We start from the raw sequence: 23,153 nt of genomic DNA, 5'->3' as shown, positions 1-23,153 counted from the left end.
CAGATCTTACTTAATGCCCCGCCCCCCAGTTTATTTTTAAAAATAAATGTGATGGGGAAGAAGCACCAATAAACACCATCGTTTTTATTCAGGAGCTGGGCTTGTGGTTTAGAGAGTACAAGTTACACCAGCCCTGCAAAATAGTTGGTGTTGGACCCTTTTTGTTGGGTATGACAGCCCTGCAATTTAGTCCTGTAATAATAATAATTCTATTATTTGTACCCCACCCATCTGACGGGTTGCCCCAGCCACTCTGGGAGTCTTCCAGCAAATTATCAAACCAAAGTAAAACATCACACATTAAAAAAACTTTCCTATACAGGGTTCGCATTCAGATATCTTCTCAAAGTCAGATAGTTGGTAATCTCCTTTACATCTGATGGGAGCACATTCCAAAGGGCGGGCACCACCACCAAGAAGGCCCTCTTCCTGTTTTCCTGTATCTTCACTTCTTGCATTGAGGGAACTACCAGGAGGCCCTCAGAGCTGGACCTCGGTGTCCAGGCTGGATGATGGGTATGGAGACACTCCTTCAGGTATACTTGGCCGAGACCGTTTAGGGCTTTAAAGGTCAGCACCAACACTTTGAATTATGCTCGGAAATGTGCTGGGAGCCAATGCAGGTCTCTCAGGACCAGTGTTATATGGTCCTGGCAGCCACTCCCAGTCATTAGTCTAGCTGCTGCATTCTGGATTGGTTGTAATTTCCAAGTCACCTTCAAAGGTAGCCCCACGTAGAATGCATTGTAGTAGTCCAGGCAGGAGATAACCCAAGCAGGTACCCCTCTAGTGAAACAGTGTGCAGGCAGGTAGGGTCTCAGCTGGCATACCAGATGGAGCTGGTAGACAACCGCCCTGGACTCAGAATTAACCTGTGCCTCCATGGACAGCTATGAGTCCAAAATGACACCAAGGCTAAGTACCTGGTCCTTCAGGATATGGTTGCCATATGTCCTTCTCTTTTTCCAGGACATGCCCTCTTTTTCATGGGTAGAGTCATCATAGCGATCCATAATTAAAAGTAGAAGTCAGCAAATGTGTCCTCTTTTTTGCTCTTCAAAATATGGCAACCCTACTTTAGGGGCACAGTTACCTTCTTGAGGACCAGGGGCTCCACACCTGCCCTCCCCGTGTCCCCCAGAAACAGTACTTCTGTCTTGTCAGGATTTAACCTCAATCTGTTGAACGCCATCTGTGTAAAACCTTTACAGGAGATCTTGGAGTCCTTATTAGACCCCAATAGTGAAGGCAGTTCTGTTAAACTTTGAACCACCTGAAAGAGTCTCCTGGAACTGTTTTCTGTGGGTGCAATAGAGGTGGCGAATAAATTTTCTTTGCTATCGCCACTAGGTAGGCTCTCACCCACTGAGCTCTCACCCTTGTTTGGTCTGATATGAAATGAGTTTTCCGCCACCAGCATTCTAGCCTTCTCAGTGATGACTCAGCCCTGGGGAAAACCTTGAGGCCATCCGGGGTCCATGCAATTGAGAGGGCACTTTGGAGCCAGACAGTTGATAGCCCTGTTTAACTCTGCAATCCAGCAGGCCACCAGGGAATCAGCTGAGAGGCCATCAACCTGGGAAAATTCATTCCCTACCACTTTCTGGAAGCCATTTGGATCCATTAAGTGGCGGGGGTAGGCCATTCAAATCTGTCGCCCTTCCCTGTGGAAAGGAAGGGTCGCAGAAAAGTCTAGTTGCACCAGGAAGTGATCTGACCATGGCACTTCTTTTGTTCTACTGGAACTTAGTGTTAGATCACCCACGTCCATAGAGGAAAATGTCAAATCTAAGGCGTGTCCATGACTATTGAGTAGGGTCACATTTATGTAAGGACAGACCCATGGAGGCAATGCTTTCCACAATGTCTCAAGCAGCCCCTTGTATGGTCAAGTTGGCATGGAGGTTAAAATCCTGAAGTTGGCATGGAGGTTAAAATGCCCTAGGACAGAGGTTTTCAACCTTTTTGAGTCCATGGCTCCCTTGACCAGCTACATTCTTTCTGTGGCACCCCTGTGGGGCCCAAGGAGCCCAGTTATGTCACCCCTTGCCTGCAGAGCTGATTGCCTCTCACCCTTTTAAAAACACCTCCCCTCATCCTCCTCTCCTCGGGAGTCCTCTGTGTAGCTGCTGCTGCCATACCTGGTTTCTGAGCTGCCCCCGCCGCCGCCGCCCCAGAGGCACTATTCACCTGCCGAGCTTATAGCCAGGGCTGCTGCAATAAACAGCTGTGCAAGGTTGCAGCACCCCTGACCATCATTCAAGGCACCCCAGGGTGCCAGAGCACACTGCTTGAAAACCATTGCCCCAGGACCACCAGATTAAATGTCTACAGGAGAACACCCGGCAGGACCTGAAGCAACTCAGGCAGGGGATCTTTGGTGCAGCAGGGAGGTTGGTACACCAATAGGAATCCTGTACTGCCTCTATTGCCCAAATTCCAGAACTAGTGTTATATAATCCAGATATATACAGGTAAAGGTACCCCCTGGCCATTAGGTCCAGTCGTGAACGACTTTGGGGTTACGCGCTTATCTTGCTCTATAGGCAAGGGAGCCAGCATTTGTCCACAGACAGTTTTTCCAGGTCATGTGGCCAGCATGACCAAGCCACTTCTGGTAAACCAGAGCAGCGCATGGAAATGTCATTTACCTTCCCGCCGGAGCGGTACCTATTTATCTACTTGCACTTTGACGTGATTTCGAACTGCTAGGTGGGCAGGAAATCTAGATATATAATTAGATATATAATCTAATTGCCAAATGGCACCTTAAACCTAAGTTAGTCTCCACAGTGGAATGTCTAGGTGGCATTTCCCCACCATAACTGGAATTTGTTGCTGTTGTTAGATTCATTTCTATAGCATTTTATATTTTAAAGAACAAATCTCAAAGTGGTTTAAAAAGGTAAAGGTAAAGGTACCCCTGCCCATACGGGCCAGTCATGTCCGACTCTAGGGTTGTGCGCTCATCTCACTTAAGAGGCCGAGGGCCAGCACTGTCCGGAGACACTTCCGGGTCACGTGGGCAGCGTGACGAAGCTGCAGCTGGCGATCCAGCACCAGCGCAACACATGGAAACGCCGTTTACCTTCCCGCTATAAAGCGGTACCTATTTACCGTATTTTTTGCACCATAACACTCACTTTTTTCCTCCTAGAAAGTAAGGGAAAATGTCTGTGCGTGTTATGGAGTGAATGCCTACGGGTGGCGGGGGGGATCTGCTGCAGTCCTGAGCAGAGGATCCATGGTTCCCCTTCCCTCCTCTGTGGCTCGCTTTGAAACAGCAAAGCGGAAGAAGAGCCACTGAGTGGGGAGGAGAGAGGGACAGAGAGCCTGCTTCTTTATTTTATTTTATTTTTAATAAAATTTTTATTACATTTTCAATTTACAGAAAAGGAAAAAAAAGAACAAACAGAAAAGAAGAAAAAGAAAAACAATCCATCTTTCAAAATGCATTTTTACATTACTAACTGGACTTCCCCACATCTCCCTCACCCTGCGTTCTTTACAATAAACATATCAGCAAATTATTACCTTGTTTCGTATCTTTTTTATATCTTTCAAAATATTTTACTTCTAGATTTAAAGTACCCTTTGTCAATTATTTATACCTTAAAATAATACATAAAATAACTTTAAATTTCAACTTTTTCTTACTTATAACTTAATCTTCTGTTTTCCCAATCTAGTTGCAGGAGCTCAAATTTCCAAATCATGCAGATTCTTAACATTCATACAACTTATAATGTTTTTGTAAATAGTCCTTAAATTTCTTCCAGTCCTCTTCCATTGTCTCTTCTCCCAAATCTCGGATTCTGCCAGTCATTTCAGCCAGTTCCATATAGTCCATCAACTGCATCTGCCACTCTTCCAGCGTGGGAAGATCTTGTATCTTCCAATATTTTGCAATGAGTATTCTTGCTGCTGTAGTTGCATACATAAAAAATGTTCTATCCTTCTTTAACACCTTTTGGTCCACAATGCCCAGGAGGAAGGCCTCTGGTTTCTTAGGAAAGGTGTACCTAAACACCTTTTTTAACTCATTGTAGATCATTTCCCAGAAGGCCTTCACTTTTGGGCAAGTCCACCAAAGGTGAAAGAATGTCCCTTCAGCCTCCTTACATTTCCAACATTTATTATCGGACCGATGATATATTTTTGCAAGTTTGACTGGGGTCATGTACCACCTATATATCATTTTCATAATATTTTCCTTCAGGGCATTACATGCCGTGAATTTCATTCCAGTGGTCCATAACCTTTCCCAGTCTTCAAACATAATGTTGTACCCAATATCCTGAGCCCATTTTATCATGGCTGATTTGACTATCTCGTCCTGGGTGTTCCATTTAAGCAGCAAGTTATACATTCTCGAAAGTACCTTGGTCTTAGGTTCTAACAGTTCTGTCTCTAATTTCGATTTTTCCACCTGGAATCCTATTTTCTTGTCCAACTTAAAAACCTCTTGAATTTGAGCATAATGAAACCAGTCTTGCACCCTATTCTTTAATTTTTCAAAGCTCTGCAGCCTCCAATTGTCTCCAGTTTTTTCTATTATTTCCCAATATTTCGGCCATCCGACCTCCATATTGGGTCTTTTTCGAACCTTGGCCTCCACTGGTGATAACCACCTCGGGGTCTTACCTTCTAGTAAGTCTTTGTATTTTGTCCAGACCATAAATATAGCTTTCCTGACAATATGGTTTTTGAACATTTTATGAACCTTTACCTTGTCGTACCACAAATATGCATGCCATCCAAAAGCATTATCGTACCCTTCCATTATCGTACCCTTCCAGAGAGCCTGCTTCTTTAAAGGAGCAAAGCGGGAGAGGAGAGGAGCCTTCTCCCCTTATACCCCTCTTCTTCATTATTAGCAGCATCCTTCTCCACCCACCCCACGCATGCTCCTTGTCCCTTGAGTGCTTTTCCTTCCCTCCCCACTTAAAACGTGGTTACAAAGCACGGATCCACATGGATCCTCAGGATTTTTGCACTGGGTCACCCCAAATTCACCATCAGATCACATAGCATGTCCATGGCTACATCTTGCACCAAAAAAATCACGCACCCACTGTTGCCTGGGGCCGCAGTGGTGCAAAAATGTGGTTACAAAGCATGGATCCACATGGATCCTCAGGATTTTTGCATTGGGCTACTAAAGTCACTGTCAGATCACATGTCTGTGGCCACAGCATGAACCACAAAAATAAAAAATCCACTGTTTTGTTTAGAATATTTTTTTCTTGTTTTCCTCCTCTAAAAACAACGTGCGTGTTATGGTCGGGTGCGTGTTATAGAGCGAAAAATACGGTATCTACTTGCACTTGGGGGTGCTTTCGAACTGTTAGGTGGGCAGGAGCTGGGACCGAAAGACGGGAGCTCACCCCACCGCGGGGATTCGAACCACCGACCATACGATCGGCAAGTCCTAGGCACTGAGGTTTTACCCACAGCGCCACCCATGTCCCAAAGTGGTTTACAGCACATTAAAACCTCAAATAAAACAATCCAAAATAACACAAATTCAAGCTCCAAGGAAACTATTTCAGATCCTTATCTGAGTGACATTTTGCTCTTCCCATTCACCAACCGGGCGTCCAGAGATCTCCACATGGTCACTGTTGGACCCATGCCAGTTGCAAAATGTGCCCAGCACTTGGCTAATTTCTAACACTGTTCTAGAACATGCACTCAGAGAACTGGGTCTTCTTAATAGGACACCTGATGAAAACTGAAGGCTTCCTAAAAACCACTGAATCCACCTCTCTCTACCCCCATGACATGGGCTGCTGTGTGTAAGAGAAACATGGTGGACAAGCAGCAGCAAGAACAGGCCCATCTGCTTCATCCAACTAAGTCTCTGTTACATGTGCCAGGTCAGTTCCCCCAACCATGATCAAGTCATGGATGGCACTGGTCTTCTTGGTCATTGACCTGGCGCTGCAGAGCAGCACCTTAAAGTCATGTGGGACACCCTTGTTGACACCTGTATCCTTCTGGGATAGCCTTCAGATAATGACTAAACCTGCCTCCTTGGTCTGGTCCTGATGCTGACCATGGTCACTGAGATTGGGTGTTCCATTGCTCCCATCCTCGTGGTACCTGCCCCATCCATAATATTGGCCAGCCTTGTGTTGTTATCCAGTCAGCTGTTGTGTGGTTTTGGTTTTTAAGGAAATGCTGGGGGAGGGGGTAATTCCCACCCCGAAAAAATTCTCACATATGTTAGGGCAGGCTCTGTTTAATTTGACACAAGGTTTGCTATGACAAGGATTATAACTGCCTGTTTTCTATTTTGCGATAATTGCCTGGGAAGTTGGTGTCGTATCATGTATGGCTAGTGGAGTTATTTAGAGGAGGAGGAGGAGGAATGATGAGTGGGAGGAAGTCTGGGTCAGTGAGACTGGTAAACAGGATGGTAGGCAGATGGTATGTTGTGACTTCAGTGCGCTGCACACTGTTTGGAGGAAGTGAGCTTGGGTTGCACTCTGGCATGTTATTGGGTAGGCTGAGCCGAAGTTGGGTAATGACTTTGTTTGAATGTAAGCAAGATAGCGTTTGAAGATCCTTTCTGAGAAAGGAATGTACTTTGTTTTGAGGCCATGGAAGTGGGTGTGGAGGACACAAGTCTAAATAGGATGTCGGTGATTGGGATAAATGGCAGCTGTGCTTCACTCCCTGGAAAACAAAGGATGTATCACAATCCAGTTTGTTTCTGGAAGTATTTTATGTAGCGGTGCAATTGTTTGTGGGGACAGGTGCATGTTGTACTTGAGAGTGGAGTAAGTATTTGTATTTAAAAGTTGCAAATGTGTAATGCAGGCACATTTTTAAGTAATGGAAAGGCTTTTACGTAATTTATTGGTTTAACAAGTTTAAACACCCTTTAATGACTAAATCCTGATTAACACAATAAGAATTACTTTTGAGCAAAAACAGGATTTTGCGAACATTTAGCAATATTAGAGTTGCACACTTGTCAGCTACAATTTCACTTGATTAATCTACTGATTAACCAATGGAGGGCCAACTATAATTGGTGAGAAATAATTTTCATCTTGGTTCTCTGTATATTATGTGTTATACCCTGTTTTGGTTCAGGAGAATTCATATAATGGAAAGGAAAAGAACAGATATCCTACTTGTTTTTATTATCTTACAACTTCCTATTTTCTTTTTTTAAAAGCACTTATATTAAAGTTTAGTAATATGCAAATTTTATTTTTAGTATTCTTCATTGCAACTAGGTCTTTGGCAAAGCAGCATATTTTAGAAATGTGCGCATAAATGCACACCTAACCCACAACCCTGGCTAACCCTGGTCTCCCCTGGTATATCAGCCCTTAGCATTATAATGATAAACACTAAGAGCTGGCCTACCAGGTTAGACCAGTGGCAAGTGTTGGGTGACAAGTGCTCACTTTATATGCTCCTAGTTTTGGAAGTTACTGTACCTGTGGGTTCCATTACTGAGCAACCACTACAAGGGATCAGTCTGTGTCAGAAGTGCTAACTTCCTAAATGTAAAACAGCCAACTGCTTGCTTAGGTAGGTAATAACAATAAGGATAACAATAATTTTATTACTTATACCCCAGTCACTCTGGGCAGTTTCCAGCACATATAAAAATATAATAAAATGCCAGACATAAAAAAACTTCCTGATTTATCTTTGAGTGAAACTTGTTGTGCAAGAAGGTGACTTTCAGCATATGATAGTTTCCATTCCTGGGGTAGCACATAAAGCCAAAATTGCATATAGTCAGAACACATTGGGTGGAACGGCAGGTGGCCTTCCTTTTTAATTTTTCTTTAATTGCCAAATGTGTAAAGCTCAACGTGGACAAGTTAAATGTGCATAAGTTGCGAGTTATTAGTATCTGAAAAGAAGTTAATATCTCCTGTCTTAACTGGGTAGGTCGTACTTCCGTCAATATTGCATCAAAAGTATTTTGTCCATGACGAGCTGTTTTAAGGAGCATTGCACTCAGATGAATTAGTCATGCCACACAACTACCTCTGGAAAGTGGCACAAGGGCTGTGCCACAGTTTTTGCTTTCAAATTCCCACACCCTATCAGGGTGACCACATCTGGGATGTTGCAAGAACTTAATTACTGCTGAACTTTTTCCAAGCTGTGCCTTCCACTGCCTACTGTCTCATTACCCAAGGATCAGAGAACACACACCCTGGGAGCCAGGAATATGACAGCTTCCTTGGAAAAGGGAAAAACCTTGCCAGAGTCCTCTCCCCCCCCCCCCCCCCCCGCCCAGCTGTTTGCAAAGTTAAGATGCTGGAAGCCTCATTTTCTGCTGGGGATCATGTAGATTGTTATTCAGCCCACCCGCCCCGCCCGATCGCCTGCAGAGAAAGATGCTTGCAGCAATGATTCACCTTTCCTTTGCAAACAGTTGGGGGAAGGAGGAGGCCTGGTGGGCTTCTCCTGTTCTTGAAGGAGTGATGTCTGCCACCCGCTGTGCGCTGGCGCATGTCTAGAGTCTGCAATCCTCACACAGAACGGTGTCGGTGTCGTTCAAAACAAACTGGTCTCCTCTTAATATAGCCAATGTACCTGAGAAAATACTATATTTAACAAAGGTGTGTGCGAGGGGGGGGGGATCCCATCTTTATTTAAAAATGCCTCAGTCCACGAGAGGGCCATGTGCACACTTGCTAGTTGCTACACTCCTTCCTCCTCCTCTTCTTCTTTTAAAAGTTTAATACAGAAAATCTATTTGATATTTATTAAACTTAGTTTCTCCAGTTACAGTTTTGCGTTGTACAAAGCATTTTAATGACACAGTAGTTAAAAAGATCTTTACAAATTGAAATGTGATACCCTTTTCTCCAAATATTTAATTGCCATAAATTTGTTTTAAAATACACATTAAACACATATTTCAGACACTAAACTTTCTATAACCTCAATACCACAAAATACATAGATATACTATACAAGGGGGGGGGGGGGAAGAGAATTTAGTTAGTATATAATATTTTGCTCACCCTTAACATACATGAAATGCACATACTGACTTAGAAATCCTAATTTGGAGCCCCAAAGTACCCTTTTGAAATTTCAAATGTTTTGCAAAGTCAAGTAAATGTTCTTCTTCTGAACATTGGGGCTCCATTGGGCCTATACATTCTGGAAATAATTGAAATGTTTAGAATTGGATGCATTTTAGTTTGGCAAATGTAACCTTGATAACTGGGGGTGGAGTCAACTCTGTCTCCATTCATGTTATTTCTCCTCAGAAGCATGGGTGACTCCAGCTATAATGCTCTAAAAATCAGGGGAGGCTGGTTCCCGTTCAATTTTGCTACATAGGTTTGATCTACCTAAGGGCAGGCCATCAGACCTTCCTCTAGATCCTTCCATCCTGAAACACCTCTCTGCTTCCCCCTAAATACCACAGCTTCCCCTAATCTAGAGATTTTCAGATGTGTTGGACTACAACTCACATGAGCCTCAGCCATCATGACCATGCCAGCTGGGCCTGATGGGAGTCGTAGTCAAAAACAACTGGCGGGTACCAGGATGGCAAAGGCTGCACTGCCCCCCAAAATTATTTGTTTATTTGTTCATCACACTTCTATGCCACTCTTCCTTCCAAAGGGGAGCCCAAGATGGCAAACATTGAAGTGTTAAAGTGACACAATTTAAGACAAGATAAAAACATATTTAAAGCAGTTAAAAACTCTACTGTCGATCATAGAGTCCCAAGATGGTTGATGCAGAAGAGCTACTCCCTCAAGGACTTGAGTCCCAAGCCGTGCAGGGCTTTCTGTGCTAGTGCTAACACTTTGAATTGGGCTCAGTAGCCCACTGGCAGCCAGGGCAGAGCTTTTGCAGCTGGCAAGCTACGGTCCATTTGGGCTGCCCCAATGACCAACCTAGCAGCCTTATTCTTGTGTAGTTGCATGGGTAGGGTATAAATAAAATTAGTAGTAGTACTTTCTGTTGATTCTACCCCACAGGTAGACATTGAACCACTGTGCAGAGCCTCTGACTTCCATTCCTTTGAGTTGTTCCAAAAGGGCACCGTGATCAAAAACTATTGTGAGAATGAGAAATTCCAAAATGGTACTCCGGTCAAAGCCTCAAGCAAACTAAGCTTGTGGCTTGTGGGTGACTATTCTGTCTGCATCCCTACATCTTCCATGTAGGCTTCCAAGAAGCATTGCCATAGTTCAAGGACACATTCCAGGCAGCTGAAAGCTCTCAAGAAGGGCCCAGAAGATGACCATATGGATTGTGGCGTGGGGAGAATCCCAAGGGCCAGGATAGACAGGATTGGAGGGCTACATTTGGCCCTCGGTCCCCCACCCCTGGTCTGTACCAACAGAAGGAAAGTAGAACTGACCAAAGACATTTCTCTGCCTGAGGCGAATGACAAAATGGACCCCTTTCGGCCTCCCGCATACAGCAGCTGATTGGATTGGTAGCTGAATGTTAATTCAACAGTAATGATAGGACAGAGGCAGCAGGTATGGGGCGGGGAGCAATACACGCTGTGAATGATCTACAGCTCTCTCCTCCAACAGAAGGGAATGGCTGAGGAGTGACTGTCTTCGTCTTCAGCACCTGCCTCACCTTGCCTAATGGTAGGGTGGGTGGGCCCTGAAGGGGAGGGCTTGTCTTATTGTTCCCTTTTCAAAACAAAAAATTCCTTCCAGTAGCACCTTAAAGACCAACTAAGTTAGTTCTAGGTATGAGCTTTCGTGTGCATGCACACTTCTTCAGATACACTGAAACAGAAGTCACCAGACCCTTCTATATAGTGAGAAGGTGGGGACGGGTATTACTCAGAAGGGTGGTGGGAATGGGTGATTGGCAGATAGCTGTGATGAGCCTGTTGACGACTCTTAACGACTGCAATAGGTCTTACAGGAAAAAGCAAGGGGTGAGAAGGTGAAAAACGTCAACAGGCTCATCACAGCTATCTGCCAATCACCCATTCCCACCACCCTTCTGAGTAATACCCCTCCCCACCTTCTCACTATATAGAAGGGTCTGGTGACTTCTGTTTCAGTGTATCTGAAGAAGTGTGCATGCACACGAAAGCTCATACCTAGAACTAACTTAGTTGGTCTTTAAGGTGCTACTGGAAGGAATTTTTTGTTTTGACTATGGCAGACCAACACGGCTACCTATCTGTAACTGTTCCCTTTTCGTTCACAAGAACTAGACCACATTCTCAGTCCTCAAGTGGGCATTCTCAGTCCTCAAGTGGGCATTCGCCAGCAAGAAATGACACCGGGGGGGGGCATTGTGGGAGGGGGACACTAAAAAGGTATGGTAAAGGACCCCCGGACAGTTAGGTCCAGTCAAAGGTGACTCTGGGGTTGCGGCGCTCACCTCGTTTCAGGCCAAGGGAGCCGGCGTTTGTCCGCAGACAGCTTTCCAGGTCATGTGACCAGCATGACTAAACCGTCATGGTGCCAAAATGTTTCCAAAACTGAAATGTAAGGTCAAGCAGGCACCATAAAAGGAAAATGTCATGGTGTGGAGATGGTGGGGGTAGGAGGGTTCTGGACTTTGTTTATTGACAGCTAGTACCTGTACATCCGGGGACGCAGGTGGCGCTGTGGGTTAAACCACAGAGCCTAGGACTTGCTGATCAGAAGGTCGGCGGTTCGAATCCCCGTGACGGGGTGAGCTCCCGTTGCTCGGTCCCTGCTCCTGCCAACCTAGCAGTTCGAAAGCACGTCAAAGTGCAAGTAGATTACGGGAAGGTAAATGGCGTTTCCGTGCGCTGCTGTGGTTCGCCAGAAGTTGCTTTGTCATGCTGGCCACATGACCCGGAAGCTGTACACCGGCTCCCTCGGCCTATAGAGCGAGATGAGCGCCGCAACCCCAGAGTCGGCCACGACTGGACCTAATGGTCAGGGGTTCCTTTACCTTTTACCTGTACATCCAGGGCGAAGATGCTTGGAGAGGGAGGGGGGCTTTGCTTATTGAAACGACCCTCTTGCTTCCAAACACAGTGCCTGTGAGGAGGGATGGCCAAGTCTCAAAAGCATGAGCTTTCCCCCGCTGGCTTAACTCTTTTGTCAATTCAGAGAGAGAGGGAAAGAGAACATTTGAAAGAGCTGGTGGGCAGAGTTTGTTTGGTGGGTTCGTTCCATTATTCAGCTTGTCTTGCTTTCCTTTAGTCCCTCCTGGCCTTAAATCTGTGTTTGCTTGCTCCCAGCCTTCCTTTTCTCAGTCAATCAGTCCCATCCTCCTTATTTTAAAATAATAATTGTTGTCTGAGTCTTATCTTAGTTTTCCATTTTGAACCTGTTTTCATGGGCACAGATGTTTTCTCTTGGGTTGTGTGTGTCTGTTAGCAGTTCTTCCCAGCAGCTTGTCTTTCCATTAGCGCTGCCTTTTTCCATCCAGTCTCCCTTACCCTTCTTGCCCAGTACCCAGCCACCCACAAACCCAGCCTTGCAGCTTCTCCAGTCCTTTCCTAATTCATCATTTCCCATCTTTCCTTGTAGTAGTTTTAAAAGCAAAATGGCTGTTCGTTGCCTGTGTGTTTTCTACCTTAACTGTAGCTTTGCCTTGTGTATGTTATGTGTACAGTGGTGCCCCGCAAGACGAATGCCTCGCAAGACGGAAAACCCGCTAGACGAAAGGGTTTTCCGTTTTTGGAGGCGCTTCGCAAAACGAATTTCCCTATGGGCTTGCTTCGCAAGACGCAATGTCTTGCGAGTTCCTGCGGGTTTTCCCCCCTTCCCCCCCCTTTTCCTAAGCCGCTAAACCGCTTATCAGCTGATCCGCTAAAAGCCGCTAAACCGCTAATAGCGCTAATCCGCTAAGCTGTCAATGGGCTTGCTTCGCAAGATGAAAAAACCGCTATACGAAGAGCCTCACGGAACGGATTAATTTCGTCTTGCGAGGCACCACTGTATTGGGTAAATCTTGCATGTGTGCATCCACCATTGTACGAGCACGCACATCGCAACATCACACATTGAACATAGCACAGAATGAAATGATAATAAATCAAGGCACCTGCCTGGCAGCACTGTGGTGCCAACAGAGGCACAAGCGGCAATGGTGCTGGCAGCAGCAGAAGCACCACTGGCCAGACCGGTTCTCTTCCAGTCAGGCTAGTTCATCCTCCTGCTCCTGGTGCGGGGGGGGGGGCTGCCTGCCTAAGTTACCTGAATAGCCCCTTACTGCCAAAGCAACATCTTACCCGCTCCTGTGTAAGTTGCCCCAGTAGTGGTCCACATCCAATGCTGCCTGTCTAGGCTGTACCAGTCACTTAAGACCACAAAGAGTTGGGGACAACAGTCCCTCAGTGGGGAGCGCGTTCTGCATGTGGGTCCTGTGTTTAAAACGCAGGCAGATCAGTATGGAAGAAGGGGGTCTGCTCCTTGCAGATTTTGGTCCTATGCCATTTGGGCTTTAAGCACCAAAGTCAGCCTTGGAGCCACCACCATCCCTGTGCCTCTTGGGCATCCCTGACCGGTTGCTACATGGGAGCTGATATTTGGGTTATTAGCTTTGGTAGCTTAATGCAGCCTCCACATTCAGGGCTAGTGTACTTCGGAATGTTGCTTTCTTGGGTGGGTGGGAAGAACATGGGCAGTTTTATCATTTCATGCCTGTCTCAGGGACCTCCGGGGTCAGGGAAAAAAAATGCTTGGCCTGCAGAGGCAACTGCTGCATGGCTACCAAGCTGACAACACTGTCCCCATGTTGGGTATCATTGTGATGTGCCGTCTATTTCTGCTATGGCCAGCTGCCTCACAGACTTCCTACTCCCTTGCTATCTCTTCCTCTGGGCTCAAGGAAGTCCATGTGCCCCACAATCACCTCCTTCCAATGGATCTTTTTCTTAAAGGACAGGGCCTTGAGTCAAAAGACTTTTGAACAGCCCTTTCTCCTGACCCACCCATCACAAGCCCTGGAGGTAAAGGACTCCCTTGCCCTGCAACAGTAGCAGGTGCCTGGCTGACCAGCCACCCCCAGCAGACAGCCCCACTATCATTTCTTCTCAACTGCTCCCTGGCTCTACAGCCTCACACCTCACACAGCTGCCTGTCCCCGGTCTCCAGGATTGGAGAAATCAGCCTGCAGAGCCAGCTGTGCCGCATGCCTGTCCGGCTGCCCCCACCCCCGCAAACATCTCCATCTCCAAGGCTGCTATTTGCCTAACCTCCCCCTCCCTCCTTGCCTACCTGCATTGCTGCCTGAGTCACCTCCTTCTCTGCCGCCTCTTCTCTTCCTGCTGGCCACCCAGACCCACCCGCTTGTCTGCCAGGGGCGAGTACCTGCCACTGTGCTAGCCCTCACTTGCCCAAAATCTCAGCACTCTCTGTGCGTGCACTGCGTGGTGGTGTTGTTGTTTTTTTCCAATTTCCCTGGGCCATTTGCTGTGGCTGTTCATGCCTCATCGGATCTGATTCGGAGCCTGCCACTTGGGCTCCTGCCGCCTGCCTGCTTCCAGTGGTCTGCCTCAGTTGTCCGGTGCATTTGGCATTGGAAACTTCAACTGCCTGGCTGACGGCCTCCCACTCCCACCCCACCCCAGGCTAAGCTGCACAACCTTCCTGCACCTTGTATGTCTGGGGCCACCCTGACATAGAGTCCTGTTGTTTAGTCAGAGCCGTCTTTCCCATTGGTCTTAGTGGTGTGTCGCGCCAGGGCGCTGGCCTCTCAGGGGCGCCCTAGCGAGTGGGAGAGGTGCGTGGCTTTGCTGGTAGCCTCCCCTTTCCCTGCACGCCCCCAGCTGCACCCCGCCAACTATATGGCTGGCGGGAGTGCAGCTTCCCTCCCAAGCCTCTGCACCTGTAAAGACGGCCCTGCTCTTGGTCGTTGTCCTCCTGCTTCCTGGAGAAAGGCGGTGCACAGCCTTTCCGGGCTGCCTTCTCGGGCGCACCAACGCCGGAGAGCATGTCCGCCAGCATGTTTTCCTGCTTGATCGCCGCCGCCACGCTGGGGATCAGGGTGGTGGGGGAGGCAGAGAACATTTTCCACCACCCCCTACCTTGTTTTGGAGTTGCTGGCAGAGGGATCTTTGCACCACGGTGCCAGATATGCTTAAGACGGCCCTGTGTTTAGTGTTCCGCTTCCGCTGGGGGGAATTTTACATGGTGTAGTCCCTCATGGGTCCTCCTTTCTCACAGTCATGCTGAGTGTTGACCAGGAGACTGCTGGCACCGCTCTGCCCCCAGCCCCCTGTCTTGCGGGGCCATGAGGATCCCTTGTGCTGTGGTTTTTCCATCTCTGCTGCCCCATGTCAGCCCTTATTCCTTGGTCTCCCTCTGTGGTGCCAGGTGCCTGCTGCTCTCTCCCTCTCTCAGCCCCCTCTTCCTTCCCTAGGGCCGGGGAAATTGGTGTGCAGACCAAAACTGCTAGGCAGGTAGGCTGGTTGCAGCAAACCCATATTTGCCTAGTCTAGTCCACTGTGTCCACTGTGCTCATCCCAGTATGATTGCTGGTGCTGGTGCTGCTACTGCCTCTTAGATTTTAGGGCCTGGAATCAAAATACACATTCCTATTTTCTCTCTTTCATTTTACTGCTGCTGGCAACATTTTGCCCCATATATGATAGGGTCCCTCTCAAGTTGAAAAAGTGACTCTGTTAATTCTTTCTTTCCCAACACCACTGCTGCTGACAACAATCTGCCCCTTATAAGACAGGGATTTGAGTAAGAAGTCTCCCATGTTATTTTTCTGTGCCTATTAGATAAGGCAAGTTAGTGGGGTTTCCAAGGATTGGTGGTGGTTTTCTGGATTGCAGTTCAGATTCAGTGGTTGGGCTGGGGCAAATCTGTATTACCTAATGAAGTGGGGGCACAACAATTTGCACTGCCTTCATTTTAATGCTCCAGAATGCCATTTAAATGCTAAGGCTGCAGTCCTGGATGCACTTACCTGGGAGTAAACCCCATTGAACTCAATGGGTGTTACTTCTGAGTAGACTTGGATAGACTTGTGCTGTATGTATAATTATTAACCATTTACATCAGGGATTGCAAGTCAGTTTATTTACATCCGTCTCCAGATGTTCTTCCCCCTTATTGTAGTGTGTGTGTGAAACAGTGATAAAGTGAGTCTTCCCTCCTGTTAGCAGTTGACTTCTTGGGGAAGAAAAGGGCAGGTGGCGTCTCCTAGAAAGAGCACATGGAATAGTGGGTCTCTGCTTCGTATGGCGCAATAATTAAGTTGTGATTATCCCTTCCAAAGTGTTGTTTGCAGAACCTATGAGGTAGGAACAGGTGCCTCCAACTCTGGGTGCCTTTGGACAGTGGCTGTGGGTCACATGCAGGTCATTCAAATGCAGTTCTTATGTGTTCACATTATCTTCATTCCCTCATTCATTCATTTATTTACGCATTTCCCAGATTTTTGTATAGATACATAACGTATTTTCCATTACAAGTCAATTCTCTTAGGACTTACCAGTCCATTCTTCCATGGAATTCTATTTTTTTTTTTAAAAAAAGGTTAATTCCCATTTTATTACTCTTCCACCATTTGGAATCCACACCAGAGTTTGGCCTAATGTATCCAGCCTGTGCTTATTTTGTATACCTGTGTGCACACACTTAAAAAATAAAAAATAAAAATCACTCAAAGATCATGAGAACAAACATTGCCGGCCCTTAGTTATCATGTCCCATAATGGGGGAAACGGGAGGGGAGGGGTAATAGCCATTTCCATTTGGTTTTTAAAAATAATAAATACATACATACATACATACATACAGAAGTCTTGCATAAGGGTAGTATTTAGCTATTTTAACTGTTTGATTTTGCTGGGATGGACTGAGTGGAAATGTAAAATAAAAAAAAGGGATATCAGATAGTCCCTTGTAACTGTTAGCAGAACAGCCATCCGCACAACCATTTTCATTTATTTCTTCCCCCGAAAAAAGAAGCCCTGGTGCCACTCCTCATGTAGGAATTAATGAGATCTAATTGCTGGGTGGCAGGAAAAAAAGTTATGCCTGAACAGCACAGAGATTTAGAGGAGACTCCCTAAAACACATCCGGGTGTTTTTGCATGAAGTGCCGTAGCTCACAGGCGGGGAGCCTGCGGCCCCCTAGTCCGTGGGTGACTGTTGGCAATGCTGGCTGGGGCTGAGGGGAGCCCCACAACTTTTACTGGGCTGGCGGCCTGCCCTGCCCAGACTGATGCTATACCATTGCCCCCCAGACCAGTGTGCCTACCCGCCTTTGTTGATGACGCCACCTTCCCATGTGTGTGCAATGCTGGCCTTTTAAAAAAATCATTGCTATGGCAGTGTTGGCAAAACCTGCTTCATGGTCTGACTTGTGCAGTTTGGATAGCATAAGAGACTCTTGCCGTTGTGTAGGGTGTATAGGGTTGTTTTTGTGTGTGTGTGCAGAGAGAGAGAGAGAGAGAGAGAGAGAGAGCGCATAATACTGGTGTTTGGGTGTGTTCTTAAAGAGCAGCTGTGCTTTCCTCATTCTCATGTTAGGTATACTGGCATAGCTGTCAACGCTTCCCTTTTTTTAAGGGAAATTCCCTTATTTCAAATAGGATTCCTCGCAAGAAAAGGGAAAAGTTGACAGCTATGATATACAGGAGCACACAGACATTTCTGTGAAGGAAAGCTCACGCCATAGACTTGGTACGTGGCATAGTCTGCATTTATGGCTCTTTGTCTGTCTGGGATGGCGCTGCCTGCCCATCAGGAGTGCATGGGGACGTTGTAGCTGCCCCCCCCCCCGCCTTTCTGCATCCCTGGCAGCGATTACAAGTCTTCCTGTGGTGACTAAGGAGCCGAGCAGTTGGAGGTGCGGCTTCCTACAGGGTCGGGCGGGCGTGGCCAGTCTGGTTTCGGGGTTGGGATGATTGACGTCAGCACCTCCGAGGCTGGGCACTCTTCACCTGTTTCCAGGAGGCGGCAAGGCCCATACAAGTGTTTGCCTGCTCCACAGAGAACTGTGTACATAGCCCTCAGCAGCTAACATGCTGCCTCCTGCAAATATTCGGCAAAGACTTCTTGGACTTTACTAATGCCTGCTTTCTCCCTCCTTTCTTCCAGCTCTGCCACCGTTCAGGATGCAGCAGCTGATCTCCTGCCTGGGCTTGTGGCTCTTCTTCCAGCTCCCCTGCCTGAGCTCTGGGACACGTGTCGTCTACAAGGTACAGGAGGAGCAGCCACCCAACACACTCATCGGCAGCCTGGCAGCAGACTATGGCTTCCCGGATGTGGGGCACTTGTATAAGCTGGAGGTAGGTGCCCCCTACCTGCGTGTGGATGGTAAGACTGGTGACATCTACACTACAGAGACCTCCATTGACCGAGAGAGCCTGCGAGAATGCCAGCAGCTGTTTCCAGGGGACCCGTGCTTCCTGGAGTTTGAGGTTTCCATCACGGACCTGATGAACAATAGCCCACGCCTGCTGGAAGGGCAGATTGAGGTGCTGGACATCAATGACAATACACCCAACTTTGCCTCTCCCGTTATCACATTAGCCATTCCTGAAAACACCAATATTGGGACACTCTTCCCCATTCCGCTGGCCATGGACCGTGATGCTGGCGCCAACGGTGTGGCTTCCTATGAGCTCATGCCTGGTTCAGATGCCCAGAAGCTTTTTGGCTTGCAGGTGGCAGAGGACCAAGAGGAGAAACAGCCACAGCTGATCGTCATGGGAAGCCTGGACCGGGAGCAATCGGAGTCCTATGACTTGACTATCAAAGTACAGGACGGGGGCAACCCACCACGTGCTAGCAGTGCCTTGCTGCGCATCACCATCCTGGACATGAATGACAATGCGCCCAAGTTTGAGAAGCCCCTCTACGAGGCCGAACTCTCGGAGAACAGCCCCATTGGTCACTCTGTGCTGCAGGTGAGCCCCTCCTTCTGTGGGGAAATGGGGGGAACTAAACGGCTCTCAGGTGGGACTGATGAATGTATTTCCTGTTTGAAAAGCAGGGCAAGGGGCGGGCTGTGTGACTCAAGGTTTAGAATGACTGGCGTTTTCAGAGGCCGTGCAGATATGCCGCTGCTTTTCCCAACTAAATTTCACTGCCGTTTGACAATGTGGAGAACGGGAAGAGGGCGTGGGGAACGCAGAAGTGGCTTAGCAAGGATTTTCATGGGGGAGTGAAAGCCAGCTTGGGTAGGAAGGGTAGAAAAAACACAGGTGTGTCTGGGACACACCATTTTCAGTGCTGGCCCAACCCTGGCTGAGAACTCATCACTTCAGAATGGAGATGGCAAATCTGATGTTTGATTTATGCCCCTATAGATTTTTTTCAATTTCATTGTTCTGTATGGGACAATGAAAATAAAGATTATCGTAATCATAATATATACACACAGAGAGAGAAGAGAGAGTTACAACCTTGTTGGATCAGGATAATGCTGATGTACACACACACACACACACACACACACACACACATATATATATGAGATGACATAGGTCAGAACTTTTCCTCCTAGCATAGGTGAAATTGGTGGTGCTCAGGCATTGAAAGGCATTCCTAGGATTTGGGGTTAGATAATTTTACTGTGGGTTTTAAATTCTAATTTTTCACTCTTCTGTTGGGGTATCACTGGTTTATAAAGCAGCAGCCCAAGCCGAGGGTGTGAGCATTTGATTCCTGCTTTTTTAGAAGAAGGGGCGGGGTACCACTTTCCACCTTGCGTGTGAAGGTGATACCTGGAATTGACATTTAACATCAGGGCCCTCCATCCATCCAGTACAGCAAAATGATAAGCAAGAGGAGCAAACAAGAACAGAAATGACTGGTTGTAAGAGAAAAGCAAACATTAGCCAGACCTTTTAAAAAAGCAAACAATGAGTATGGGGGTGATTTCTTGGAATAGGGCACAGTTTTGAGAAATGAGTAATCTGTGGCCAAGGTGACTAGCAACCTCTGTTACTGCTGCTCCTGATGTTTAATAAAGTGCTTCTATCCGGTTACCTGGCAGGAGGGAGGGGAGCCTATGAGGCGCCATTGCCTTGGCTGGAGCCAATCGCCACCTGGTTTCTCCACCTTCCCTTCCAGAACAATCTCATACAATGTGTCTGGATTGGCTCCCCTCCCCTTTGAATTATTCCCATTAAATTGTAAACTATTATATTAAACTGTGAAATCTGTGTTTACAAAGTGTTTTTCATGTGTTCACAGTGTGCCGTGTGCATTTTCGCAAAAGCTCTTTCAATCATTCTGTTAGGTATTTTGTAAAACAAATCTCTTTCTGTCTAGATGTAACACCTGAAGTGGCTTAAGTTACTGCAGGTAAACTTTCTCCTTCAGACACAATATAAGAGCTTGGGCATATATGGAATTGTGTGTAGCAAGAAGAGGAAGGGGTGGGTCTTTGCATTCCACCATTTTTCTTTCTTGCATTTTTTGTTGTTGTTGCTCTTGCTGTGGCCCTGCTTGGCTGGTTTACATCTTCTCCATGTTTATAATTAAAGCCAGTTGCTGAGTATCCATTTTCTGATGACAGCAGAGAGACATGTTGTCTTGTCAGTAGGGCTGTGTTGTTGTTGTTAGGCTGCTACTTCACAGCCCCCTTTGTTGTCTACTGAGTGGTGCAATCTTATACCTGCCTATTCAGAAGATGCTTGATAGCATCAGGTCAGATTAGTTATCTCGTATTTTAACGAGTAACTGATCAGGCAAAGATGTACCCTTGGGGCAGTCCCACTGCAGGAGCAAGTCATCACAATGGGGCATTGTTGGTGCCCACCATGCACCTGCCATTGTGAGACTCACTGTTTCCTCTAGGTTTTGCTGACACCTCTGAGTCCTGATTTTTGGAGCTGACACCCCACTCTAATGAATGCAAAAGGAAAGTGTGGATTCCCACAACCCAAGAAGCACATACAGATCTATGGTTGCCTCACCTCAAAAAGGATATTGAGAAAGGTTCAGGAAAGGGCAGCCAAAACGATCACAGGTGTGGAACACCTGTCCTGTGAGGAAAGGTCCCGTGATTTCAAGCTCTTTAGCTTAGAGAACATGCAAGTGAGAAGGTAGTGTGACAGAAGTTAGTAAAACTATGCATTGCATGAAGAAAATGGAGAAAGGTTTTTGTCCCTCTTTCATAACACTTGAACTGAGTGTTGGAAGATTAGGAGAGATAAAAGAAAGCACTTCTTCACGCAGCGTGTAATTAAACTATGGAACTCGCTCCCCTAGTATTGATCTTGGGTTTGTCCCTTCTCAGCTAGGGAGTCATTCAATGGTTTATGCAGTAAGGACTTTCTCTGCGGAAAGCCTTTGGCACAGCCCCACTTCTTTCTATTGCTCAGCGCCAGGGACCTGCTGGGTGGTTTTTGGATTGGTTTTCTTGGTAAATTCTTTGCATACCAGAGTGGAAGAGGTGGCCTCTCAGCTAGACCAGCCAAGCCAGTTCCACCAGAAAGAGAAATGCCTCGTGTCAGTCTCAGGCAACACCTGGGCTTTTGGCCAAGAGCTGAAAGAGCCTAGCAAGCTTCTGCGGAAGTCATGGGATGTGGGTTATGGAGTTAGCTGGGGCATTGTTGTATGTGCAGTTGGGGCACTTAGGAGAGACAGTGTTTGGGTGTATCAGGTATGGATTGTGGGTGTCATCTTTGACTAACAGAGGACTTGAATGGCGGGATGTAGTAATAGTGGTATTTTTAATAGGGACAATTTGCATGTAGTGATAAACCACGTTTAATGACGATTGGGACGGCCAGATCACTCTGGCTTTGCTCCTCCCTTGGTGGAAGTGGGAGTAGGAAGCCATGAAGCCTTTGCATGTCATTACCAAGGTTGCGGTTTGTTTCTCCCTAACAAACCATGAGCAGCAAGTCAACAGCAAACCATGACTTCATGTTGGCTAATGATTGTGGTTTGTTAGGGAGAACCACAACCCCAGATTTGTAATGCTGTAATGACAGGCAAAGGCCTTATGGTTTATTGCTGCTGCTTGCACCAGAGAAGGAACAAATTAGGGAGTGATCCAGCAGCATTCATTAGCACACTTCTCAATAACCCTGACTTACTGCTACATGTTAAGGAGACCATTTGTTGCATTTTACCACACCATTTCTCAAATGTGGGCATTGTCTCATTTTATCCTCCCCACAATAACCCTGTGCAATTGAGTTAGGTTGAGAAAAAAACTGGCCCAAGATCGCCTGGTGAAGTACTGTGTACAGTGGTGCCTCGCAAGACGAAAATAATCCGTTCCGCGAGTCTCTTCGTCTAGCGGTTTTTTCGTCTTGCGAAGCAAGCCCATTGACAGCTTAGCGGATTAGCGCTATTAGCGGCTTTTAGCGGCTTAGCGGATAAGCAGCTTAGAAAAAGGGGGTGGGGAAGGGAAAAAAACCCGCAGGAACTCGCAAGACATTTTCGTCTTGCGAAGCAAGCCCATAGGAAATTCGTTTAGCGAAACACCTCCAAAACGGAAAACCGTTTCGTCTAGTGGGTTTTCCGTCTTGCGAGGCATTCGTCTTGCGGGGCACCACTGTACAGTACTGGTCACCCCATCTTAAAAAAAAACAGAGTTTGAAAATGTGTACAGAAAACCAACCAAGGGATTGTAGCATCTTCCCTATATGTTTGGGTTTGGGGGTTTTTTAATAAAGAACTTGTTGTTTTAGAGGTCTATAACATTATGTCTCATGTGCAGATGATATATGGAGATATATTTCTGTCTGCTTCCCAGAACACTAGAACACAGGGCCACCCAATAAAACCTATAGCTCAGCTAGTATATTCCAGACAGACAAGGAAGAACACAATGCCTGCTTTGTAATTCCTCCATCACAGGAGGGTGTTGGTGGCCACTGCATCACAGTGGCCTTAAAAGGGGATTGCAGAAGTTCATGGAAGACCGGTTTATCAGTTAGAAGAGGCACCTGGAACCTCCATGTTCAAAGGCAGTGTATCTCTAACTGCTAGTTTCAAGGGGGCAAAGTTTAAATCTGGCTGGCCACTGATGGAAATAGGATGCTGAAGTAGGTAGAGCAAAGCTCTTTAATTTTTCTTATTATTTATGGATGAGAGAGGATATGAACAGATCCAAAGCTGTAGAGTCCACACTACAACATCTCTTTTAATGCTTGTATGACAAGACAAGGCATGCCTCATGCTTGCAGGGTTGTTTTGTGTTTTGTTAGAACCAGGAGTGGAACAGCCCAGAGCTATGTGAAAAATAGTGATTCCTGGAGGTAG

The 23,153-nt window shown here is 46.7% G+C and overlaps 1 protein-coding gene across 4 annotated transcripts in view; it reads left to right on the top strand.

The window, feature by feature from the left end:
* PCDH1 (protocadherin 1) overlaps positions 1-23,153 on the top strand; it is an 82,495-nt gene that overhangs the window by 10,085 nt on the left and 49,257 nt on the right. For all 4 annotated transcript variants that reach the window (XM_081872605.1, XM_081872606.1, XM_081872604.1 and 1 more), the window contains exon 2: positions 18,024-18,835. In XM_081872605.1, the coding sequence (XP_081728731.1) occupies positions 18,041-18,835 (795 nt within the window). In that variant the 5' untranslated portion in view covers positions 18,024-18,040. The remainder of the gene's footprint in view (positions 1-18,023; positions 18,836-23,153) is intronic.

Source organism: Podarcis erhardii (genome assembly GCF_964252035.2).
Source record: "Podarcis erhardii genome assembly, chromosome: 8".
Taxonomy (NCBI): domain Eukaryota; kingdom Metazoa; phylum Chordata; class Lepidosauria; order Squamata; family Lacertidae; genus Podarcis; species Podarcis erhardii.
This window is presented reverse-complemented; position numbering and strand designations above follow the sequence as displayed.